The sequence below is a fragment of the Dermacentor albipictus genome, chromosome 5 (genome assembly GCF_038994185.2).
Source record: "Dermacentor albipictus isolate Rhodes 1998 colony chromosome 5, USDA_Dalb.pri_finalv2, whole genome shotgun sequence".
NCBI lineage: Eukaryota > Metazoa > Arthropoda > Arachnida > Ixodida > Ixodidae > Dermacentor > Dermacentor albipictus.
In genome coordinates this window covers 148,202,013-148,223,233 of record NC_091825.1, presented here as the reverse complement: position 1 = coordinate 148,223,233, position 21,221 = coordinate 148,202,013, and the positions used below count along the sequence as shown (strand labels likewise).

The 21,221-nt window shown below is 41.8% G+C and overlaps 1 protein-coding gene across 1 annotated transcript in view; it reads left to right on the top strand.

The window, feature by feature from the left end:
• The window catches only part of LOC135906213 (complex I assembly factor ACAD9, mitochondrial-like), a 42,485-nt gene extending 23,613 nt beyond the window's left edge, over positions 1 to 18,872 (top strand). The window contains exons 11-18 of the mRNA XM_065437479.2: positions 241 to 360; positions 3,651 to 3,779; positions 4,327 to 4,406; positions 8,107 to 8,233; positions 10,829 to 10,906; positions 11,887 to 12,015; positions 17,489 to 17,561; positions 18,594 to 18,872. Coding sequence (XP_065293551.1) covers positions 241 to 360; positions 3,651 to 3,779; positions 4,327 to 4,406; positions 8,107 to 8,233; positions 10,829 to 10,906; positions 11,887 to 12,015; positions 17,489 to 17,561; positions 18,594 to 18,694 — 837 coding nt within the window. The 3' untranslated portion in view covers positions 18,695 to 18,872. The remainder of the gene's footprint in view (positions 1 to 240; positions 361 to 3,650; positions 3,780 to 4,326; positions 4,407 to 8,106; positions 8,234 to 10,828; positions 10,907 to 11,886; positions 12,016 to 17,488; positions 17,562 to 18,593) is intronic.
• The last annotated feature ends 2,349 nt before the right edge of the window (positions 18,873 to 21,221 follow it).

Below are 21,221 nucleotides of genomic sequence, written 5' to 3'. Positions count from 1 at the left end.
CGATAGTTAGTGAGGATTAGTGCTGCATGAAAATGCAGCAAATTTAAGGAAAGGATCAATGCAGGGCATAGCACTTATGATTCTTAATAGCACAACCCATTCATGATAAAACTGAGTGGCCGAAGATATTTTTGACATGAAAAAAGTGTAATCAAGGTTTCTGTTCGTGTAAGGTAAGGTCAGGTAAGCGAAGGGCTTGCGGTGTCTGCACTTTCAAGACTTCTGCTGTGTTCATTACAGGACAAGATCTACAGGATGACAAGCCTGGCATATGCAATAGAAAGCATGGTGTACGTTGCATCTGCCATCATCGATGTTGTTGAGGAGCCTGACTGTGCACTGGAGTGTGCCATAGTAAAGGTAACTTCTCACTTTGTGCTGTTTTTCTTGGAATGAAATGCTTAGGTGGTGGGTTCTTTACTTTTTCCTATTGGTTGTCAGAAATATCTTGAATGTGGGCTGGTCTGTAATGCAGCCTCTGGGATAAGCTTTGAATGCTGCTTTGCATGTGTCAGAAGTGTATGATGGCCAGTAGCATGCACCAATGCACATTGTTTGCCTACATTGAAAGGAACCTATAGAAAACAGTAGTGCAGTCGCCTTCCATTAATTCAACCTGATGAAACTAATCTAATTAAATAAGCTGAAAAATAAAAGCATCAAAACACACTGCTGATTCATTTGGCAGTATTTACCCGATTCTAACCCGCCCCTGAATCAAACGTGCGCATGCTTACACTGTGTCCAAAATAGAAAACTAACATAGAGATATCATTAAAGGTCCTAAATAAAACAGAAATGTAATGCGCACCCTATCTTTTTGCAAGAAAAATCGGCAAAAATGTGTTGCATAGTGGCGGCCGGCTTCTTAAAGTCTCACTGCAATACACCCAGCGGCAAAACATATAACAGCCGCGAACACGGTGTTCCGCTCAATTTTCCTGGAAAAAAAAAAGTGCGCATTAGAATCATGTAAATACCGTCATAAGACATTGCAAGCTACTGCTTGCAAATCTTCTAGGGCTCCACAAAAATAGCTGTTTTCAACGAGAGATATTGTGTGTTTAACATATTCAATGTCCAGATAGACACTGCCAATTAAAACGTTGCTATTGGGGTCACCATTAGGGGTCAAGAGTCTGCGTGCTGACTTGTCAAGTTCGAATTGACCAGCAAAGGCCAATTTTAGCATCTAAATAACGAAAGCTTCTTCATCATCATCATCATCATCATCATCATCAGCCTGCTTATGCCCACTGCAGGGCAAAGGCCTCTCCCACCATGCACGAAAGCTTAGGCCCACCGGCCAGGGTCTTTGGTTGGGCTCAAATCAACTGAAAAATCGAAAAAACTGTAGGCAAATTAATAGAAGTCTACTGTAATGGAAGACGCATTTTCTTGAAGAAAATTCTTATGTCTACACATCCTGGCTAGTTAGTTACTTTGTTAAGCTGAATTCCCTAAAAAGCTTAACGGCTTGAGATGCTCTTGCTTAGCTTCCAATAGACTGAGCATACTAAAATTAAACTGAGCTTCTCATGCTACAGATTTAAAAGATTCCTTCATCTTTCTCTCAAGAGGAAGCTTTAGCATGGGCTCAACTCCGATGCCACCTATCCAAATACATGTAAAACCTAGAAATTCTATCCTGACATAACCCCTAGGCCAATTTTAATGAAATCTGTTGCATTGCAGAGAGAAATTCAAATTCTAGTGACTGGCAAAAGTTGAATATTTATTTAGAACCTGAATTTTTTCACAATGTTGCCAAAATTTGGTAAGGCTGTAAAAAAAAAGAAAAAAATAGAAGCACAATGTCTTCAAGTCCATAACTCTGCACTGAAAGCAGATATAGCATGTCTGCAAATTCAGACTGTTAGTACACCCAAAGTGAACAAATTTGATGCATTAATTTTGTGGGGTCTGATGTGGGATATCTCACACCGTACTCTTGGGACAAAGGAACGACAACACAGTAGTGCAAACAATCACAAGGGCATTTATTGCACCTTTCATACATCAATGCCTGCTAGCCGAGTTGCTATCCACAAAACATGCCGATGGGCGCGCGACAAATCTAGAAGTCCGACTCACCGCGACCGGAAGCGAGCGAATATGTTCGCCCCATGCTGGATCCCAACGCCTGGTCGTTCGCGTGTATAGTCACGCGAATCGTGGCGCGTTCGAAGGCGGCCACGCGAGGCGGTCTCGCAGATGCATCGGTCGCCGCGCGCTCGCGGGAGACGTCCCCCGCCGCGAGCCGACCCGCCGGGGAAGAGGGTTGCTGCACGTGCGGCATGCTTCCTGTCTCGAACCCAAGAGAGCGCCTTGTCTCTCCCGCACCCAAGTAACCGCGCAGCGGCGCGATGCTCGCGCCATCTCTCGCACCACGCTTGTGCCACTCCGACGCCGCGTGCGCGGCGAAGCCGCACTACAGGAGACGCGCTATGCGGGAAAAACATCAGGGGAGGCGCGAGGGTCGCGCATCCCCCACAATTTATATCTTACATGAATTTGTTACCTTGTTTACAAGGGTTTTGCAAAAGTCCGACACAGTTGTGTATCTAAGAGCCATGTATAATACATCAATTTAGTACACTTTTGATGTACTATTAGGTGCAATTTACAGAATTGTGATGCCATTTGATCGCAGTAGCAACTGTTCAGACACTCCAGGCACATTTCGGCTGTCGTTGTCCGTGTGATGTTCCGTATGAAGTACAAGTGCGATAACATAGTGACCACGCACTGTATGCTATGTGTGCGAATGAAAGCGTGCTAGGGTGAGCCGAGGATGAGCCAAGGATGGTGGGTCGATCTGCTCAATCTCGCAAGCACAAGGAAGAAAGTGCACTGTCTTCCATCGCGTGCAAGGAATGGGGTGGCGTTCCAGTATGGCGGCGGTTGCGTGTGGTGCAGCTGAGCATAGCCGCGCAGACCCTATCTTGAAAGCGATCTGCAATGGAGACGAAGTCTTAAGTGTGCCGAGGGCTGATAGCTTGGTGTGCTCTATGTTCTCGGCACTTAGTTGCGTTGAAGCGAGAGACAGCACAGAGGTCAATTTGCTTGCTGCTGCTGCCGCTGTTCCTTGCACCAGCGTATGGACAGCGAGTGTCTGCAGTAATCGAGTGAGATGTGTTTGTGTTTGCCTCTGCACGCGACACCATGCTTGACAATTTAGTTAGCAATTGAATGGTTGCAAGTTTATACGGTCAACAAAATCACTATTCTTACTTCATATAACTGTCTAATAATTTGCTATCACTACGGATGCTTCGCCTTAAAGGCCAAACTGCGACTTTCTTCATTGATGAATTAGAGTTGTAAATGTAATAGTTTTGATGTTTAAAAATTTGCAATGTGCAACAATTTTTATTTTAAAAATTGACTGCCTAATAAGAACATCTGCTTCCTACAGCCCAGAGATTTTCATTTTTTTTCTTTTAATTGCAACAAACCTAATCAAATTTGGTGATATGGTCACCAAGAAAAACGATTTCTCCTTTTCCATGTATTTACATAAAAGTCCCTGAGCCAAAGCTTCCTCTTAAGGGGTCTTCTGTTGCTTAATCCTGTACATTGTGGAGTTTCAACTTGCCATTTCTCCATTTCCTGCCTTTTTTTTTTTTTCCTTCGTGCCTGGCCTGCAGGTGTTCAGCTCAGATGCTGGGCAACATGTAGTCAACGAGTGCCTTCAGATCCACGGTGGTTCCGGCTTCATGACATCACTTCCCATTGAACAGTACTACCGAGACATAAGAATACTGTCAATCTTTGAGGTGAGCCACTTGTAGCAGTTTTCCTTTTCACTAAACCACATTGTAGTGTGTGGACTGTTAGATTCATTCTGTTTGAGGTCACACAGCTAGTTTTCTCATTATGTATGTGTTGTTGATTGAGCTATGCAAGCACAGCAGTGCTATCAAACAGGAACAAAACCTGCACACAAGCAGTTCGTTCAGTCTTGAATAAGCCAACTAACAGGAAATGCAATGCAATAGCAAAAGCATTATGCATAACCTGGGCTAGCTGACTATTTTGCAGTTTGTTCCATCTACTGGGCCCTTCTGCCAATGTATAGGTTAAGAGCACATTTATTGGTTTATTAGTGCTTACGTCAATCAAAAATTTATTTCAAGTGCTATGCGTATATGTTAAAAAATTTAACTATAAATTGATAGCTTACTCAAATGCAGTCATCGGCTTAGGCTTTTTTGGCCAGGTAGGTACGCTGTTCTGTGACCTGCTTGTGTGTGTGGGGGAGGGGATGTGAATAGTAGTGTAGAGTCAAACTTGTGCCTTGTTTCTCCCTGGTTCATTGCTCAGGGGACTAATGAGATTCTACGGCTATTTATCGCTCTGATGGGACTTCAGCACACTGGAAAGCAGCTATCAGAACTCATATTGTGAGTATACATTCTACGATTGCATAATTTATTTAGTATGTGTGCATTTGACTTAGGCAAGTCATGAGTGTTATTGCATATTCACTCTGCATGAGATGAGCTCTTTATATGAAGTTTTTTGACACAAGCATTGTAGCTAGTGTGATGAGCCCTTCATTATCAGATGTACAGTTTCTGCCAATATGAAATGGAACACTGAGTTTGTGTTCAAAGCTAGTAACTTTTCTTTTGTGTGCTTCTAATGAAGAAAACTTACATCAGCATGATTCTTCAACAGGACAGCATAACAAACAGCAGTAAGTGACGTTCTGACTTGCTCATTTGCAAGGATCACTGTTTGAACACAGATGAAGTGTTTCCTTTCATATTGGTGGAGAGTGTACATGATGTAGGTAGTGAACTATGAAGCTGTCACAAGTGCTTGTTGGTTTGGAACCTACGATGGTGCCCTATAGATATGTGGTTGATTGTGAGCAGCGGGCTCAGCCTGATGGCTGCCATTCGTGCTGTCAGTATCATTGTCATGTTTGCAGAGTTGTACTCTCTCGTACATAGATTAGTTTTCCCCATGAGAGTGATATACATTTCATGCCTGTGTACACACACTTGGCATTTCCTCATGATTATACAGTAGAACTTGAATGTAATAAACACGCACATAACAAAATGAATCTAAAATTTCCCAAATTTCTTTTGGTGATATTAGCATCTATGCTTACATTGGACATCACAAAGGTATATTTTCAAGTCGACTGTGACATTGTTACAACAAGGTATGACTGTGTCTTCTTCAGGCATTTTACAGTTACAAGTACAATTTTTACTGCCTCAAAGTCAGAAGCGCAAATGAAAACAATGACATTTAAAGGGCCCCTGAAACGGTTCGGACAAATTTTGTAGGCGCGTAGGGTAAATCTTAAGTAGAACATTCGCACCACAATTTAAGTGAAGCGTTACGTATTAATGGAGCTGCAAGCGATTAGAAGTTACCCTCCTCCCTAGCTATGCTTTTCCTCCTCAACTCGCTCGCCGAGCGAGCGGCGCTAAGCTCCGCCTTCACTGGTTCAGCGTCACGATGCGACGTCACATCGCTCACTTCCGGTTGTTTAGGAGCACGCCCCCTCCCGCGCGAGACCTCTCCGCTAGCCGCTTGGCCGTCGACCGAGAGCTATCGAAGCAGCGTGCGTTGCGAGCATTCTGTTGTAGCGCCGAACGTGTCTGGTACTCCGCTAAAAACAGGCAAGCTGTTCATTTCGGCAAATGACTGGAGGCATAAACTCAAGCTGATGAAGGAACTTTAGCGTAGACGTACGTGAGCAGCCTGATCGGTCTGCACGGTCCAGACACTTGCTGGCGCAGCGCTTAACCAGTCAAACAAAGCGCTAATATTGCTCTAACCAAGTGTAAAGCATTTTAAACATTTATAAATCAACGTGTTGATGATTACACTCCTGCGAAAAATACACACCAGCAGCAAAGAATACAAAGAATGCAAATGCAAAGAATACACTTCGTTGCTGCTACTGTGTATGGTTGAGCTCTGTGCCACCAGGTGGCTGCACCGTGCAGACTGTTCACATTTGCCCTTCTGCTCATCTCGTGGCTCATCCCGGCACAGTCAAGCGGCCAGACCCTGTCCCCTTGCGCTTGTGTTTGCCCTAATACTGGACTCGTGGTTTGCAGGTCGCTAGGTTTGCAGTCCACAAGGCAACAAAGTCGAATCATAGTGCTCGCGAAAAGACTGAGACCGACTCTGACCGCGGAGCTCTCGTCAAAATGGAGTACGTTGTAACACAAGCAGACGACACTTGCTGTGTGCCGGAAGTGCTGAAGTGTACTAAAAAACTATTCTTGTGTATTCTCTTTAAGTTATTTTCTTTTTACAAAAACAAAGTAACTAACATTCCAACTATTACGAGCATCATTTGTTCACCATAAAGTTGGAAAAATTATCGACCACGCGCCCTGGTCAGCCAATCATATAGCTCGCCCATGTGACGTAATATGGGTTATTTGCATCATATGGGTAGGGGCGGCTTAAAATTCCGCCGAGCAGTGCGCTGCGATCGGCAGCGATGTGTATTTTTAAAACCTCATAATAAATTACACGCTTTACGCAGAGCACTTAGATGCATCAATTAATGATCAGAAGAACCTACTCTAACGACTCAGTACATTTGTAGAAAATCGCCAAAATCGTTTCAGGGTCCCTTTAATAAATACTGCAGAATATTGGAACACGTCTGGCTTCTGAGTCAGTGTGGGAATGATAAGTAGTACTTGGATTTGGGATTTGTCTAGACATCTTTTTTGCTTCGAAGAAACTAGTGGATTCCTTTATTAACTTTCTTTAAACTAAATTGTTACTAAAGATTCAATATTTGGCAATAGTTTGTTTTATTTAGTATCTCATTTCTGTCGTTCAATGATCTTTATAACATTACAAGCACATACAGTTGCTTAGAATATTAACTCCTTCAAGCGCTGTGCGCACAATTGTACACTCCAAAATAGTACATCAAAAGCAAAAGCACCTAATTTAATGATAACATTTGAAATGTGTCGCATGTGTCTTGAAACATTACTGAGTGGATGTATGGTGCAAGTTTGAGTAACATGCATAAACTGTTTTACTAAAACAAGTTGCGAGGTAGACTGCTTGGTGTCTGCTAGTGGGATCTCAAGCATGCTCTTGGGGCAAAGGAACGACAACACAGTATTGGAAACAAACAAAAGCGCATGCATTGCACCTTTTATACACCACTGTCAGCTGGCTGAATTACAACTAATGGAACACGCCAATCGAACCTGACGAATTAAGGAAGTCCGACTCATCACTACAGGATGTCGAGCGAGTAGTGTTCGCCCCATGCTGAACAGCAATGCCCAAGTCCTTTGCACGACAGTACTGCGGAGTGCCCCATCGAGCGCACACACTGTCCATCCACGTGTGCTGAGTTGTCACAGTTACAGAGGAGGAGGCTTGGCTAGTTCCTATTGCGCCCAAGTATCCCAGGACGCATTAGCAGCAGAACGCTCGCGCCATCTCTCATACTACTGCGCAACTACCGACTACCCGTGCTGCACGTTGTATGCGGGAAAAGATTCCAGGAGACATGAGAGTCATGCAGGGAAAACATCGGGGGACCTGAGAGAGTCGAGCGCCCCTACGCGACCTGTAGAGGGTTCTTAAACTTGGCAAAACTCAATGAAGAATTGAAAATTCCTAATCCTTTCTGCAACTCTTCTCTTCAGGTTATTCTGAAAATACAAGAAATGTGATCAAAGTAAATTTCAAATAAGGAATTGGCATCGGAAGGGATTAACGAAAGAAAAAAAAACTTTACACACGGTAAACATTATGAACCAAACATCTAAACTTAGCAGAGAGCATACTCAGGAGTGCTTTGTAATGCTGTGATGCACTAAAAGTTACATAAAGAAATTTAATGTCACCCATAACAATCATCTGTTTCAAAGAAATATGGAGGTTAGCGTGCAACACTATTTATCCTGAAGAACAATAAAAGAAGCTGCAATGTCCTTCTCAATCAGTTTACACGAAATAATAAAGTTTATGTTCTATCCTGGACTTTGATGGTGGCTGAACATTCACAGTACTGGATTTCCATCCAGTAATCATAGTCTTAAAACTTCATGCCACAATATAGTCTCCCACTCTGCTTGATTTGAAATACAGGAAAATGAGGAATCCTCTGGCCAATCCACTAACAGCATTACAGAAATTGTGGGAGCGCCGTCGTGATGCTGCTGACAACCCAGTATGCGACTTGGACCTTCACACTGCTCTGCATCCGTCCTTGATGGTAAGCCACTGATAACATACTGTGTTGCCTCTACCAAGCATCTGAAAAATCATGTGGGGGGGGGCACGATTGGACTTTCGAGCCAAACTTAGCCACATAAAGGGCCCCTCACCAGGTTTTGGCATTGCAAAGCGAAAAACTCTGCACATAGATCACGCAGTGGCAGTTGTGTCTGTAAAGTAGCAGAATGAGTATCAGAATCGGTTTTAATGTGATGATTAGAAAAATTACAGGATGTTAATATACAGAAGGAGGTCCCGAAATCAAAGACTGCAATGGGACCTCCTTTACAGACTAAACGTAATAAAACACAGAATACAACAGTTTCAACAAATCGTTAACAGGGAGGAAGCAATTACAGGTTTCAGCATAAATAGCATAATTGAAGAATTAAATGTGCATAAATAAGAGTCATATAAAAAAGCACTGTAGCATAATCTCGTTGAACACTAATAAATTAACAGTGTAAATGACATGCCGTGCACAGCATAATTTGCAAACTAAAACAGTAGCCCATGCACCCTTCCTTTCAAGGTCACACACACAAATGCCTCTACACAAGATGCACTGCCTGTAACGTGACCTATTATAGCATGTGACCTCGATGAATCATCCGATGTAGAACATGCGATCATGTAGTACACTGCATGTAGTACACTGCACAGCAAAGCGAGGAAGAGAAGGAAGGAAAAGTAGGCAGGACTCGCAATGTTAATGTGACTTGGTCCCTCAACCGTGGTATGGGAGGCTGCACGAAAGAAATGTCGCTTGCAAGTGTTAGTTGAGGCAGATGGAGAAAGTGTCTAGGTTGGTAGTGAAGCTCATCTGTTGGCAGCATGGCAATGAAACATTTCAATTTGTTCTATCTCCTCTAACAATGAACCTGCCTGAAAAAATTGTTGCTGTAAAACCCACCATAGATTGTGGAACTACAACTCCCAGTGCAACGATGATGAGGATGATTTATTGGCATCCCCTTGGAAACAGGGCGGTGACAAATAGTCACCTAGCTTGCTTGAGTTAATCAGGTATGCTATACCTGCTTTTCATTCTTGCGCTTTTTTATACATCTCCTTAATCTTTTTTTCTCTTCCTCAAAACTTCTCTACCTACCTTGTACCGCCACCTGTGTCTGTAAAGGATCCAGTCGTATCAAGCCGTTCCTTGCTTTTTTTCCACCAATACTCTAAATGTCTCTTGCTTGTCTCGACTGCTGACCAATTGATGCTTCAGTTCACTTTAAATCCAAGCACTTCTGAAACCTTGCGCTCTTTGGCCATATCTGGCCCTTGCACCAATAAAAACTATACATTCATTCATTCAAGCGCTTCTGGAAGGTGTATGTTAAATATGAGTCTCACTGGGTGAATCCCTTTGCGTTTTGTTAGGATGTACTGAGTGGTCTCTAGATCTCTGCTGCAGCAGACATGTGCTTCATTTTGTTGCGAATATTTGCTCTGGTGTGTTTTTGTCCATAAGCAACCAGCTTGAGCCTCGAATAGCAACGCACTGCCCATTGTGCTATTGTACAGATTTCCCCTCCAATTTCTTTCTGGTCTTTCTGGTCCATGGTCTTCTTTGCATCCACTTCAATGACTCTGTTTCTCTCTCTTTTTGATGACTCCTGGTTGTCTATTTACACTGTGTACTTGGTTGCCTGCTTTATTGACCTCTTCCTCCATTCCAAATTGGTGTATAACCAAATTTATCAGGGGGACCTTCTTAGGGAGCCTTTACGGTGAACAGCAAAAAAACCACAAATTTTACAAAAAAAGAATGGTTATAGAATATTCAAGAAAATAGGTTGAGAAGATGTTTTATAGAAGTCAGATCTGCTTGTCTAAATAAACACTACTATCCATGCTGTCTGCAGTTAACCACTGGTACTATAATAGCGAGGGTACAGATTTTAGCGCAAGAACATGGTGATCATTTGGCCATGTCTACCATAGCAAGGATGTAATTAGCAGTCTTTGTGAACTGTGGCCTACTGCTGGAGCGTTGGAACTACCTGATGCTGATAACAATGCATGCAGCTCATAAGTGTTGCATCATTTATGAGAATGTCCGTCCAGGACCTAGTCGTTGCATGCAAGAAACTGCTGCTTGTCTCCTTTTTAGAGACCATTTCACATGCTGCAGTTTGGCAGTGTGACATGCAACACTACTACTCAGATTGCATTGGCTGCTGTTGGCATTGTGATCTGCCATATTCACAATGTTGCTGACCTCGATATCAGTGTGTGTCTGCGTGGTTTACATGCCTCCTGTGTTGTACTTGCTGATGAAACACATGTCCCAGTGTTGAAATAACTTATGTGCACCACATAGTTGTTGCATTGTTATCATCACCATACACATCTGATAAAACCATTCCATGTGTGTGAACTGTCTGGTTGTTTGAAATAACAAATGCCAGACTAACTGCCAGGAGCACAATTAACAAATTAAATTTGTGGTAGTTGTGGTAGTTGAGGTAGTAGTTGTGGGTGTAAATTTTACATTGTGGACAAGCAGGGTGTGTTTTGCAGGTCTCCCATTCTTGATAAGTACTTGATTGACATTGATTGTACCATGAGATTTTTCTTGTTGCAGGGTGGGGCAGACACATTGGAGTATTGCGTCAAACGTCTGAAGTACACAGTAGAAATAGTTTTGCAACGTTATGGAAAGGCAAGTATGCTAAGTGTGACCTTGGTATTTTCCCACTCTCTTCTTATGCTGGCTCAGTTCCTTGATACCTTATGGTATAAAGTTTGTGCAGTGTTCTGATGAGTGCTCCTCTCTGAAATTATGAATGCTTAGCTGTTTGTCTAAAGCACTTGTGTTGATTTTCCAGCAGTAGTCTTTCGTTGCATTTGATAACCTAGATAGTTTTTAGGGAAGGCATTTTGTGTGTAGCTATTAGTATAGGCTCACTCTATTAAGATTGTTGAATCTCTCTCATGTTCTTATTTTCTTGCCACAGCAAGTATATTTTGTGCCAAATGTAATTTTTTATCTTTGTTCTGTTCTTTCTGTAAGCATTTATACGCTTCTACAATGCTAATTTTTTGTTGCACTGAAAGGTATTTGAAGGGTACAAGCTTTAGCTTGTTGAATATGCAAGCAGCAATGCTTGCACTGCCTAGTTAGGATCATCTCACCCAAATATGATGAACTAACATTATTTCAAATAATTGATGACCACGGAACTTTGTTTTAATTAATTGAAGTTGTATAAGATATAGTCCAAAACAAATGTAAGATTTGTTCATAAAAATAGGTACAAAGAGCCTGGTTATATGACAAGTGCACTTATACAAGCATATATATATGTACAGTTGGTGTCAAAAATGTGTGGAATGTGGGTTCTTAAACAAATATTGATTTCAATCTAGTGTTAGCCTGCTGCCTGTAATACAGTACAACACTATGTTTTCATACACTAGTACAGAGCAAGCAGTCAAAGATTGGACGCTGACCACAAAAATTTAATATACGAGACATCTCAGCACTACTACAGAGGCACTAGTACTTGTAGCAAAAATTAAATCCAGGCTGCATACCACTGGGAAATATTCTGCTTCTACAACCCTGCGCCCCATGAGCTTCTAATGCCAGCTGTACACAGCAGTGTGTTTGTTGATGTGAAAACTTGTTCACTGTTGCAGGAAATTATTGAGCAGCAGATGGTTCTGTCCAACTTGGCCGACATGGTGATACACATCTACGCCATGGCATGTGTTCTTGGTCGTGCGTCACGATCGTACTGCATCGGTCTTCCAAATGCAGATAAAGAGGCAAGATTCTTTACACCCTCTGTATATTATGTTTTTGTTGACACAACTTGTACTATACTGTAGTTCGCAGTGGCAAATATTAAGTATATTCAGATACAGATCCAGGTGAACATGCAACCACTCTGTAAAAATATGACAGATGCAAATACACCAATACTTGTATGTTGTGATATCCTTGTTGCATCAGTGTGCTAATCTGCTTTTCGTTATAGTCGATCTTGGCCTTTCTGCCAACAATATCAATGCTGTCAAGGTGCTCACTTGGTTACAAGAGCATTCCAATTGCTAGCTAAGGCTGTTTGATGTGCCTGAAGGACTACTGTTACGTGTGACACACTAGCAAAAAACCTGCAGTGGCCATCGTTGTACCTATCATGGTGGCACAGCGTCTGTGGCATTATACTGCTATGCACTGGCTCACAGGTTCAATTCCCAGCCTTGGCAGTTGCATTCTGATGGGGGCAGAATGTAAAAAAGGGTAGCGTGCTCTATGCTTTTCATTTCATTTCATTTTATTACCTTAAAGACCCCTTGATAGGGGTATTACATAAGGGGTGGGAATACATTAGTACATAATTTGCATAATACATAACTGAACACGCTAACAACAACAAAAAACTGCATGTGATAAAGTGTTACATACTGTTATGGTACACATAATGTTTGGTACACATTGAAGGGTCAGTAAAAAAAAAAATGCTAAATCACTTTAGATTGATAACCTATATCTTTCAACACTCTATTTTTGTTAGCATAGATTTATTATTTGGTAGAAAAAAATGAAGGTCAAAGTTGCAGTTTTTAAATTTCATGCAGAAGCCTAGGCGCTGGTACCTTGGTGTGACATAACAGATTTTAAAGTATTTTTCCTTGTTTGGGCGGCTGTGCCTCAGTAAAGGCTCTTGAAACTTGCTTATAGTCATAGGCTCCTCTTTTGAAGGATGCCAGTCAATCTTTACCGAGAGAAAAACAAAAGAAAAATGAACTATGCCAGTGGAGGTGCCATCCGTCGCGGTAGACCAGTGGCTTTGGAATAGCACTGCTGAGCTTGAGGTTGCTGGTTCAATCCCAGCCACGCCGACCGTATTTTAATAGGGGCGAAATGCAAAAATGCTTATGTACTTAGATTTAAGTGCACTATAATTAAGGAACTCCAAGTGATCAATATTGATCAGGTGTCCCCTACTATGGCATGCCTCGTAATCTGATAGTGGTTCTGGCTCATGAGAAACTAGGAATTTAGATATTTTAGTGCAAGGTGGTCAAAATCCACGACATCATGGTAAGCTGTTGCAGAAACTTGAAGGTGGCGGCGCCACTCGTCATTTGTTTTGGTGTCTTTTCTGGCTCGCCGCGCCTCTTTTCACGATAAGACTGGCTTTTTTTTCGGTATTGTAGAAGGTTAATTTATAAGTACAGCTCAATTAATTATTATCATTAGTGTCCCTTTAAAGAACTGAAGATGGTCAAAATTAATTTAGTGTCCAGCTATGGCATTTCATAGCTCCAACGTCGCTTTGGTGTGCGCAAGACTCCATAAATCAATCAAAGCCATCCTTCAAGGTGAGTCAGTGTGCTAAGCATTGTCACATTCATTTCAAAATATCACCAAACTTCTTCAATGCCTTTGCTGGTCATGAAAGTTTGGCCAAAACTTTGTCACCGACACTGTTCTCCGTTCGGTGGTAATGCATCTATGAGTGGAGGAAGAGGGAGTCAGGTTGGCACACGTCTCCTTTCCTTGTGCGGCCATGGCTGCGCATGAATGTCAGCGTGGCTGAGCATGCTTAATCTGCATGCCCTTTTTTTTAGAGATAGTCTGTCACTTATGCAAAGAGTGGGCATGCCAAGATGGCTTGGCATCACGTGCATTGCCTTCCCATGCATTTAGTGCCAGAGGTTGTGTAATCTCCAGTTTCAGAGCCGCATGGTAGCGAGATACAGACGAAGCATTCGCTCCACTGTGAGCGGCTCTATCAGCCGCTGGGCTGGAGTGGACACAAGAGTGTGTCAGGCTTCACTTCGTAGCACCGATATGAAAATGTAGATGCGCCATGAAATGCTGTCTCTCAAATTCAACAAAATTTTCTCATTAAAATTTGTGCTTCCCAATTTCCTGGTAATTCGGAAAATTTTGCAGTCCCTTTCGTGTAAGAAATATAAATCAGTGACTGTACTTATTTGTACAAAAGGTTGACTTTCAATTTAACCAAATTTTGATATGACGAAGCAAAGTGCCTATTTTACCATTTTTGTTATATCAAGGTTTCAGTATAATGCAAGGGTATTTTTCAAGTTTTGGCATCTTTGCATTTCAAGTAATGATTTAAGGGTTCTCTGTCTTTCCAGTTGCATGTCTCTTTTTCTCTTTTTTTTTATTGCATGGAAAGTACTTTTTATATTACATTTGAGTTACTATTGTATGCAGTTTATTACAGTCTGTTTGCCTCTTTTTTGTGGTATTTCCTGTGATGCTTAAAAGGCCTATCACCAGGTTTGGACATTGCAAGTAAACAAGTGCAGTGCATAGATCACAAGTTGGCGATTGTGTCTACATAGTATGAAATGGCTGCATACTGCTAAAAGGGTTAACATTTCAAAAAGAAGGTTGCGCAACCTTCTTCTCATGGAGCTGTGCTCGAACAGCCGCGCTCGAACTTCTGTACAATACGCATTGTTTGCCATGTCACAAACCATGGCACATGACTATGGTTAATCACCGAATGCAAAACACAATGCCATAACTGGAAATGCGCTGCGCAGCAAAGAAGTATGAGGGAAAAAAATGAAGCAGTTGAGGCTCCTCATGTGAACATGACGCAGTCCCTCAGCTCCAGTATGGGAGAACGCAGGGCAGGTACGCCGCTTGCGGATGCTGGTCGATGCAAAGGGGGAGTGTCTCTGCAGATAGTGATGCTTGCCTCCTGGCGGCATGGTAACAGGACAGTTCAATTTCTTCTAACAATAAGTGTGCAAAAACGGTTCAAACAAATAAGGAACCACAACAGTGTCAATTACAATGCTATTAATATTAATAATTAATATTTAATAATTAATATTAATACTATTAATAATTAATATGACTAGGGGCTGTGGCCTAGTCAAGCTGTTTTGAAAAACAGCTTTTTGTCACAGTCCTTCTTTCTGTATCATTGACAGAATGAAAATAAAGATTGATTGATTGAACTTTCCTTTTTCCTTGATAACTTCATTTCAACCTACACTGAGCAGTCCGTCGAAAAACTTTGTAATTCTTTTAGAACAAAAGTAGTTGAGCTAACTAACAAATTTATTCCTTTAAGAGCTGTTTAAGACAACAATAACGCTCCCTGGTACAACAGATATCTAAAGCGGTTATCGAATAAAAGAAAGCAGGCTGTTTAGTAGTGCAAAAAAATCGCTGAACCCGGAGAGGTGGGCTGTATACAAAGCTGCTTCTATACGGCATATTCAGAGACATTGAAAACGGCGAAATTTACGTTTTTCCATTCAACGCCTCCGTCCTTACTCTAAACTAACCCTAAACGCTTTTGGAATACAATGAAAAACAGCAACAACAACGACATATCTCTCAATAACGATGGTGAACCAGTTCTGAAGCATCCTTGCACCTCAGTCTTTAATGACACCTTTACAAACTTGTTCTGGGACCCAATATTCACTCTTCCTTCGTATCCGAGAGCACATCTAACACCAATGGATCCCATCATCCTTGACCCAGCCAGCATTCGTGCTATTTTAACAGACTAAAACGATCATCTTCATGTGGCCAGGATGGCATCAATGCTAAATTCTTGCAAAACACCAATGAGTGCAGCTCTGTCATTCTGAATTACATTTTCGCCAAATCACTCAGCGATGGATGCTTACCCAAGAAATGAAAAGTAACCAAGGTCGTGCCTTTCTACAAGTCTGATGACACACACAACCCAAGTAATTATCGTGCAATATATCGCTAACATCTGTTCCGTGCAATATATTAGCATGGCCTCCACCTAGAGGTCATAGCTGCAATGAAACCATTTTCTAGAGCACGTGCCTCCCAGCCCTTGCTTTCAAGGCCTTGCTGAGGCACTAGTGCTACAGACACTACATATTTTACTGATCATCCCTCTCATGAAACATCTATTGTCATTGCAGAAAGGATCAATAACTGTCATTTTAATATGTATATACTTGTATTTTACGCAGTTTAGAGTGAATAAATGTCAGGCCCTTTTACAGCCACATTGCACCACATGTATATTTTTGCACTTTTTAGAGAATATTTTTAGGCCACTATACAGCCGTGTTTCATATATTCGCCACAATTAACACTCGTATATCATTGAGAAGCACAGATCATTGACTTGGCGCTCTGGCCACATCTGGCCCTTGTGCCAATAAACTCTACAAATCAATCAATCACATCGACCACGTAACATCAAAAGCCAATCACATGCTTGGTTACCTGAAAAGAAACTTCTCTCTTGCACCTTCATCACTCAAGCGACAGTTATATGTCAGTTATGTCCGATCTAATCTTGAATATGCCTCATCAATCTGGGACCCTGGCCTTGCAACTCTTACCAATAACTTAGAGGCAATGCAGAATCGTTCAGCACGTTTTATCCTAAGTAACTACCATCGAACTTCCAGCGTAACTAACATGAAATTGATACTTAATCTGCCCCCGCTTGCAAATAGACGGAAACTATCTCGACTTGTTTTTTTTTTCATGAGATCTATCATCATAACCATGTTCTTAGGACCCGACTGATTAAACCGCCTAATTTTGTTTAATCTCGACTTGATCAACACCACAAAGTCCATGTCCCTCACCAAAACACTGTAACATACTCGCACTCTTTCCTGCCCAAAACCAGCCTCGACTAAAACCATCTTCCCGCCTCATTGGTTAGCATTATTAACTGTGACCATTTTTGTGAAACTCTTGCCAGCACAATTTAACGCATTCCAGCATTTTTTTCTTCTTCTGTAAACATTCTCTATGTCGGTTGGAAACTTCATCTTTTAGTGTCTTAATCGGCTGCAACAGTATTTTCTTGCCGTAATTATTGTACAAGCCTTGAATGACAGTGTGAATTTTTGTTGTTATTAGAAGCTACATTCGTTCATTTTTTGAAGTTTTCAATTGTGTATGTACAAATAACTGTATTTATGTTGAATGATTGACCCCTACCATCTATAATGCTTGTATGCCTTGAGGGTACAATAAATAAATAAATAAATGAAGCAATTTCAAAAATTGTTTCAGTAAAATGTTCTCTAGATTGGTGCCTTACAACTCCCAGTGTACTATAACCAAAACCTGTAATGGGCTTGGTGAGAGGCCTTTTAAAACATCATCAAGCCAGTTCTCGTCCAGATGACAGTAATGACCCTACAATCAATGAGCACTCCATCATGGTCACTTTGGGCAGTGATAGTTTCCCTTGAATGATGTGTTCCCTTTCATCCCTCTTTTTTTCAGGTTGATCTTGCCCTTTGCTTTTGTCACGATGCAAGAAAAAAGGTGAAAAGCTGTGAAAACGAAATTGATGATGGTAAGTTACATTGGCTCAAATCACTGCATGTTTATTTAGTCTTGAATAGTCTTTGTTTTGCATCTACTTGGCAATTTGCTTACTCTTGTTCTATTCTTTTGTCACATGCACTTACTTGACAGTCGCAGCTGGCTGAGCATGTTTAACAATGGATGAGTTTAGAGTCACCGCAAAAACAATAAAATCTTTTTGGGGCATCAACTCACAGTGAATGATAATTTTTGTTGGCCTTCACTGGATGCATAATTGCTGCAATGCAATCTATGAAAAGCTATAAAATGAAAATTTGTCTGTGCCCCACTGGTGTATCACAGTTGCTATCCTCTGAGCACTCTTGTGAAGGAGAAAGGCCACTTGTTCGGAGTTAATGCCACAGCTTCCTATTGGAACTTTTTCATTCATGAAGCAAACATTGACAACACCATAGTGTGGCATTACCAATGTGGTATTTTTTTACTTTGGAGCACATTTGTGCTGAAAAAGTTGTTGATTTTACGAGTCATACCACGGTAGATTTGCTTTTGTCTTGGCATGCATTGTACCGACATATATAAGCAGCAAGCAGTGACACTGTCTTGGCCATTCATTGCCACAACCTAACACCACTGTTATCCACTTTGGGAATATTGAAAGTGGCGTTGCTACCCATTTTTGATATTTGTCATTTTCTAAGCATTTGATCCCATTGATAAGTTTTAAATGTATGTTAAAGGATTTAGGGCATCAATATTTAGTCGAGTAATAACCATATAAGGACAACAAAAGTCATAGCCAAGAAAACACTTGTTACGTAACAAAATTTTATTTAATGTTTGTCCACCCGTTTCTGTCGATATTCGTGACCCAGCCTTGAGTAACAGATGGTGCAAATTGTAGCTGTTGCTGTGGAATTTGCTGGCATATGTGCATGTCGTCTTATTTCATAATTATTAGCCAACACTATATACCCATTTTGACATTAATGTTCCTATGATAAGATCAACTTGCATCTTGGCATCATTGCTATGTTCACCATTCCTTCAATTCTTCCAGAGATGGAAAACTTGCTACTTCTCAGGAAGCGGCAGATTGCTGACAAGGTGTTTGAGGACAAGGCCTATTTTCCAGTGCATCCGCTGACAAAGAACTATTGATGCAAGGGGTCTAGAACCTCAACACCTCAGCGTATAGACACCTCAACTTGATTGTATAGTCTAGCCATTTTCATTGCTGAACACAGGCCCATCATGTTGATTGCGACAATTTTAGGAGAAAAGTCAACTTGTTTTATATCGCATACAAAATGAATAAATATTAAGTTGTGTCTGTTGACTGATTGCACAAATGGTCAGGCATGAACGGTAAGGCATGAACGACACAGGGAAAATGTGTTGGAATGCTTTCATTGACATGCACTCCCCAATTCACATCACAATCCATGATCCTTGCAGGTACTTCATCAGGTTTCTGTCTTCAGCCTGTTTCATGGTGCTACTCACCAATTAGTAAGGTCTTGCTTCTATTGAGGCATCAGTATACCATAGGTCGGCATACTCATTCACGAGTACACAGGCTTTTACTCGCTCCACACCAATTTCACAGGCGCGAGATAAGAACATTACCAAGTGTGACCAAGAGTGTGAGTGGACACGAGTGCTGGTTAATGAGACTATGAACAAAACTCGAGGACAGTGAATGGAAGTTGATGCGGGTATGGACGTGATTGGATTCTAGTAAGTGCGAATGGAACAGAGCAAGAGTAGAAGCATGAGTGGGCACCAACCATGACATGGCTTACAAAAATATTGGAGTATTTGCGAGTATTTGCTTATTCTGCTGACCTACATAGCCCACACCGTTATCATAGTTTCATACTAGAAGAGCACAGCAGGAATTCAATTGTGGGAAGCAGAGCTTTGGAGCATGTTTCGAGGGTCAAACACCTTTAATAAATGCAGTTTTCCATTCCCAACATACAAATGACCACTACATGAATTCTTCTTATTGAACATTCAATGCTTTGCTGACTATGCACACATCTCCGACTAAACAAGACAGATGGACGAAACACATACAAGTGTTTAGAATATCACAGCTGGCCTGATAAACAGTTTGAAACAGAGTAGTAGAAAATGAAATGCTTGCTTGTGCACTTCATAACTGAACAGCAAGTTTGACTGAGAGCTTTTGCACATTTTGACTTGATCGATGCCAGTGTGCAATCTATCACTTTGATATGCTCAAGGCAGCTTGGAGTTCGCATCAAATGAGCAGCACATTTCCGCTCCCTACCTTGTGCATGTGGTTTGATCCTACGCTGATAAGTTCCTGGACAATGGTCAGCAGTGCCTTCAGGGAGGATAGACGGCACTTAAGGGCAGCCTTTTCCAGATTCAGCTTCTTAACTTCACTGCCTTCTGCCAGTGGCTCGTGTTCTTGCTTGATTGATGCCGAGGCTTCCGTAATTTCAAGATGTTAGCGATAGGCCCTGCATGACCTTTCAACACCCTTAAAAGGTCACTAGTGATTGGCACCTTCGTGGGCATCCAGCAATGTGTAGACGCGCCAAACTGTCTGCACTTTTCATGGTCACTTATGGTGCATCAGATTGGATTTGTGAGCAATACAATGGCCCACTGTGCAGCAAAAACACGTTCTGCAAAATTTGACGGTAAAATATTGAGGCAGTCGGTTTGCACAATGTTGTTTTGGAACAGGATGGCAGACAGGGTTGCCAGGTCCCAAAAGTGAAAAGTAGACAAAAAGTAGCCAGTTCATTGCAGGTGCTTGAAAGTCACCAGGCTGCTGCCATGGCCACTCACTTACGAAAACATTAAAGGGGCCCTGAAAATATTTTGAAAGATATTGCAAAAACATACAGAGTCATTAAGAGGGTCCTTCAGATCATTAATTGACGCATCTAAATGCTCCACGTAAAGTGTGCAATTTATTATAAGGTTTTAAAGATGTACGTGGCTGCCAATCGCAGCATAACGCTCGGTTGAATTTTCAGCCGCCCCTAACCATGCGACGTAAATCGCCCTAATGACGCTCGTAGTGCGAGCTATCGCATTGGCTGTCCAGGGCGCGTCATCGATAATTTTTCCAACTTTATGGTGAACAAATGTTGTTCATAATAGTTGGAATGTTAGTTGATTTGTTTCTATAAAAAGAAAGTAACAGAAAGAGAATGCACAAGGACAATTTTTCACTACACTTAAGCACTTCCGGCATAAAGCAAATGTTGTCTGCTTGTGTTACAAAATGCTCCGTGTTGACGAGAGCTCCGCGGTCAGTGTTGATCTTGATCTTTCTTTTCGTAAGCACCATGGTTCGCCCTTGTTATGTTGTGGGCTCAAACAAATTGACTGGCAATATGTCAAGCTGCGACATCGTGTCCCTCTGCAAGGATGCAGACGAGCGGAGTTGCTGCAGCGCATCGGACTGTCGCTATCCCATCAGCACCAGGATTTGCACATTTGTGGCCGCCACTTTATGCCGGAGGATTACTACCGCAATAGTGTTTCACGTGTCCAGTATTCAGGTAAATGCACGCGGGCTGGGCCTGGCCGTTTGATCATGCCGTTTTACAGGATGAGCAGCGGTGCAAACGTGGTCTGCATGGTGCAGCCACCTGGTGGCAAGAGCTCAACCTAACACCGTAACTATAACATTCTACTT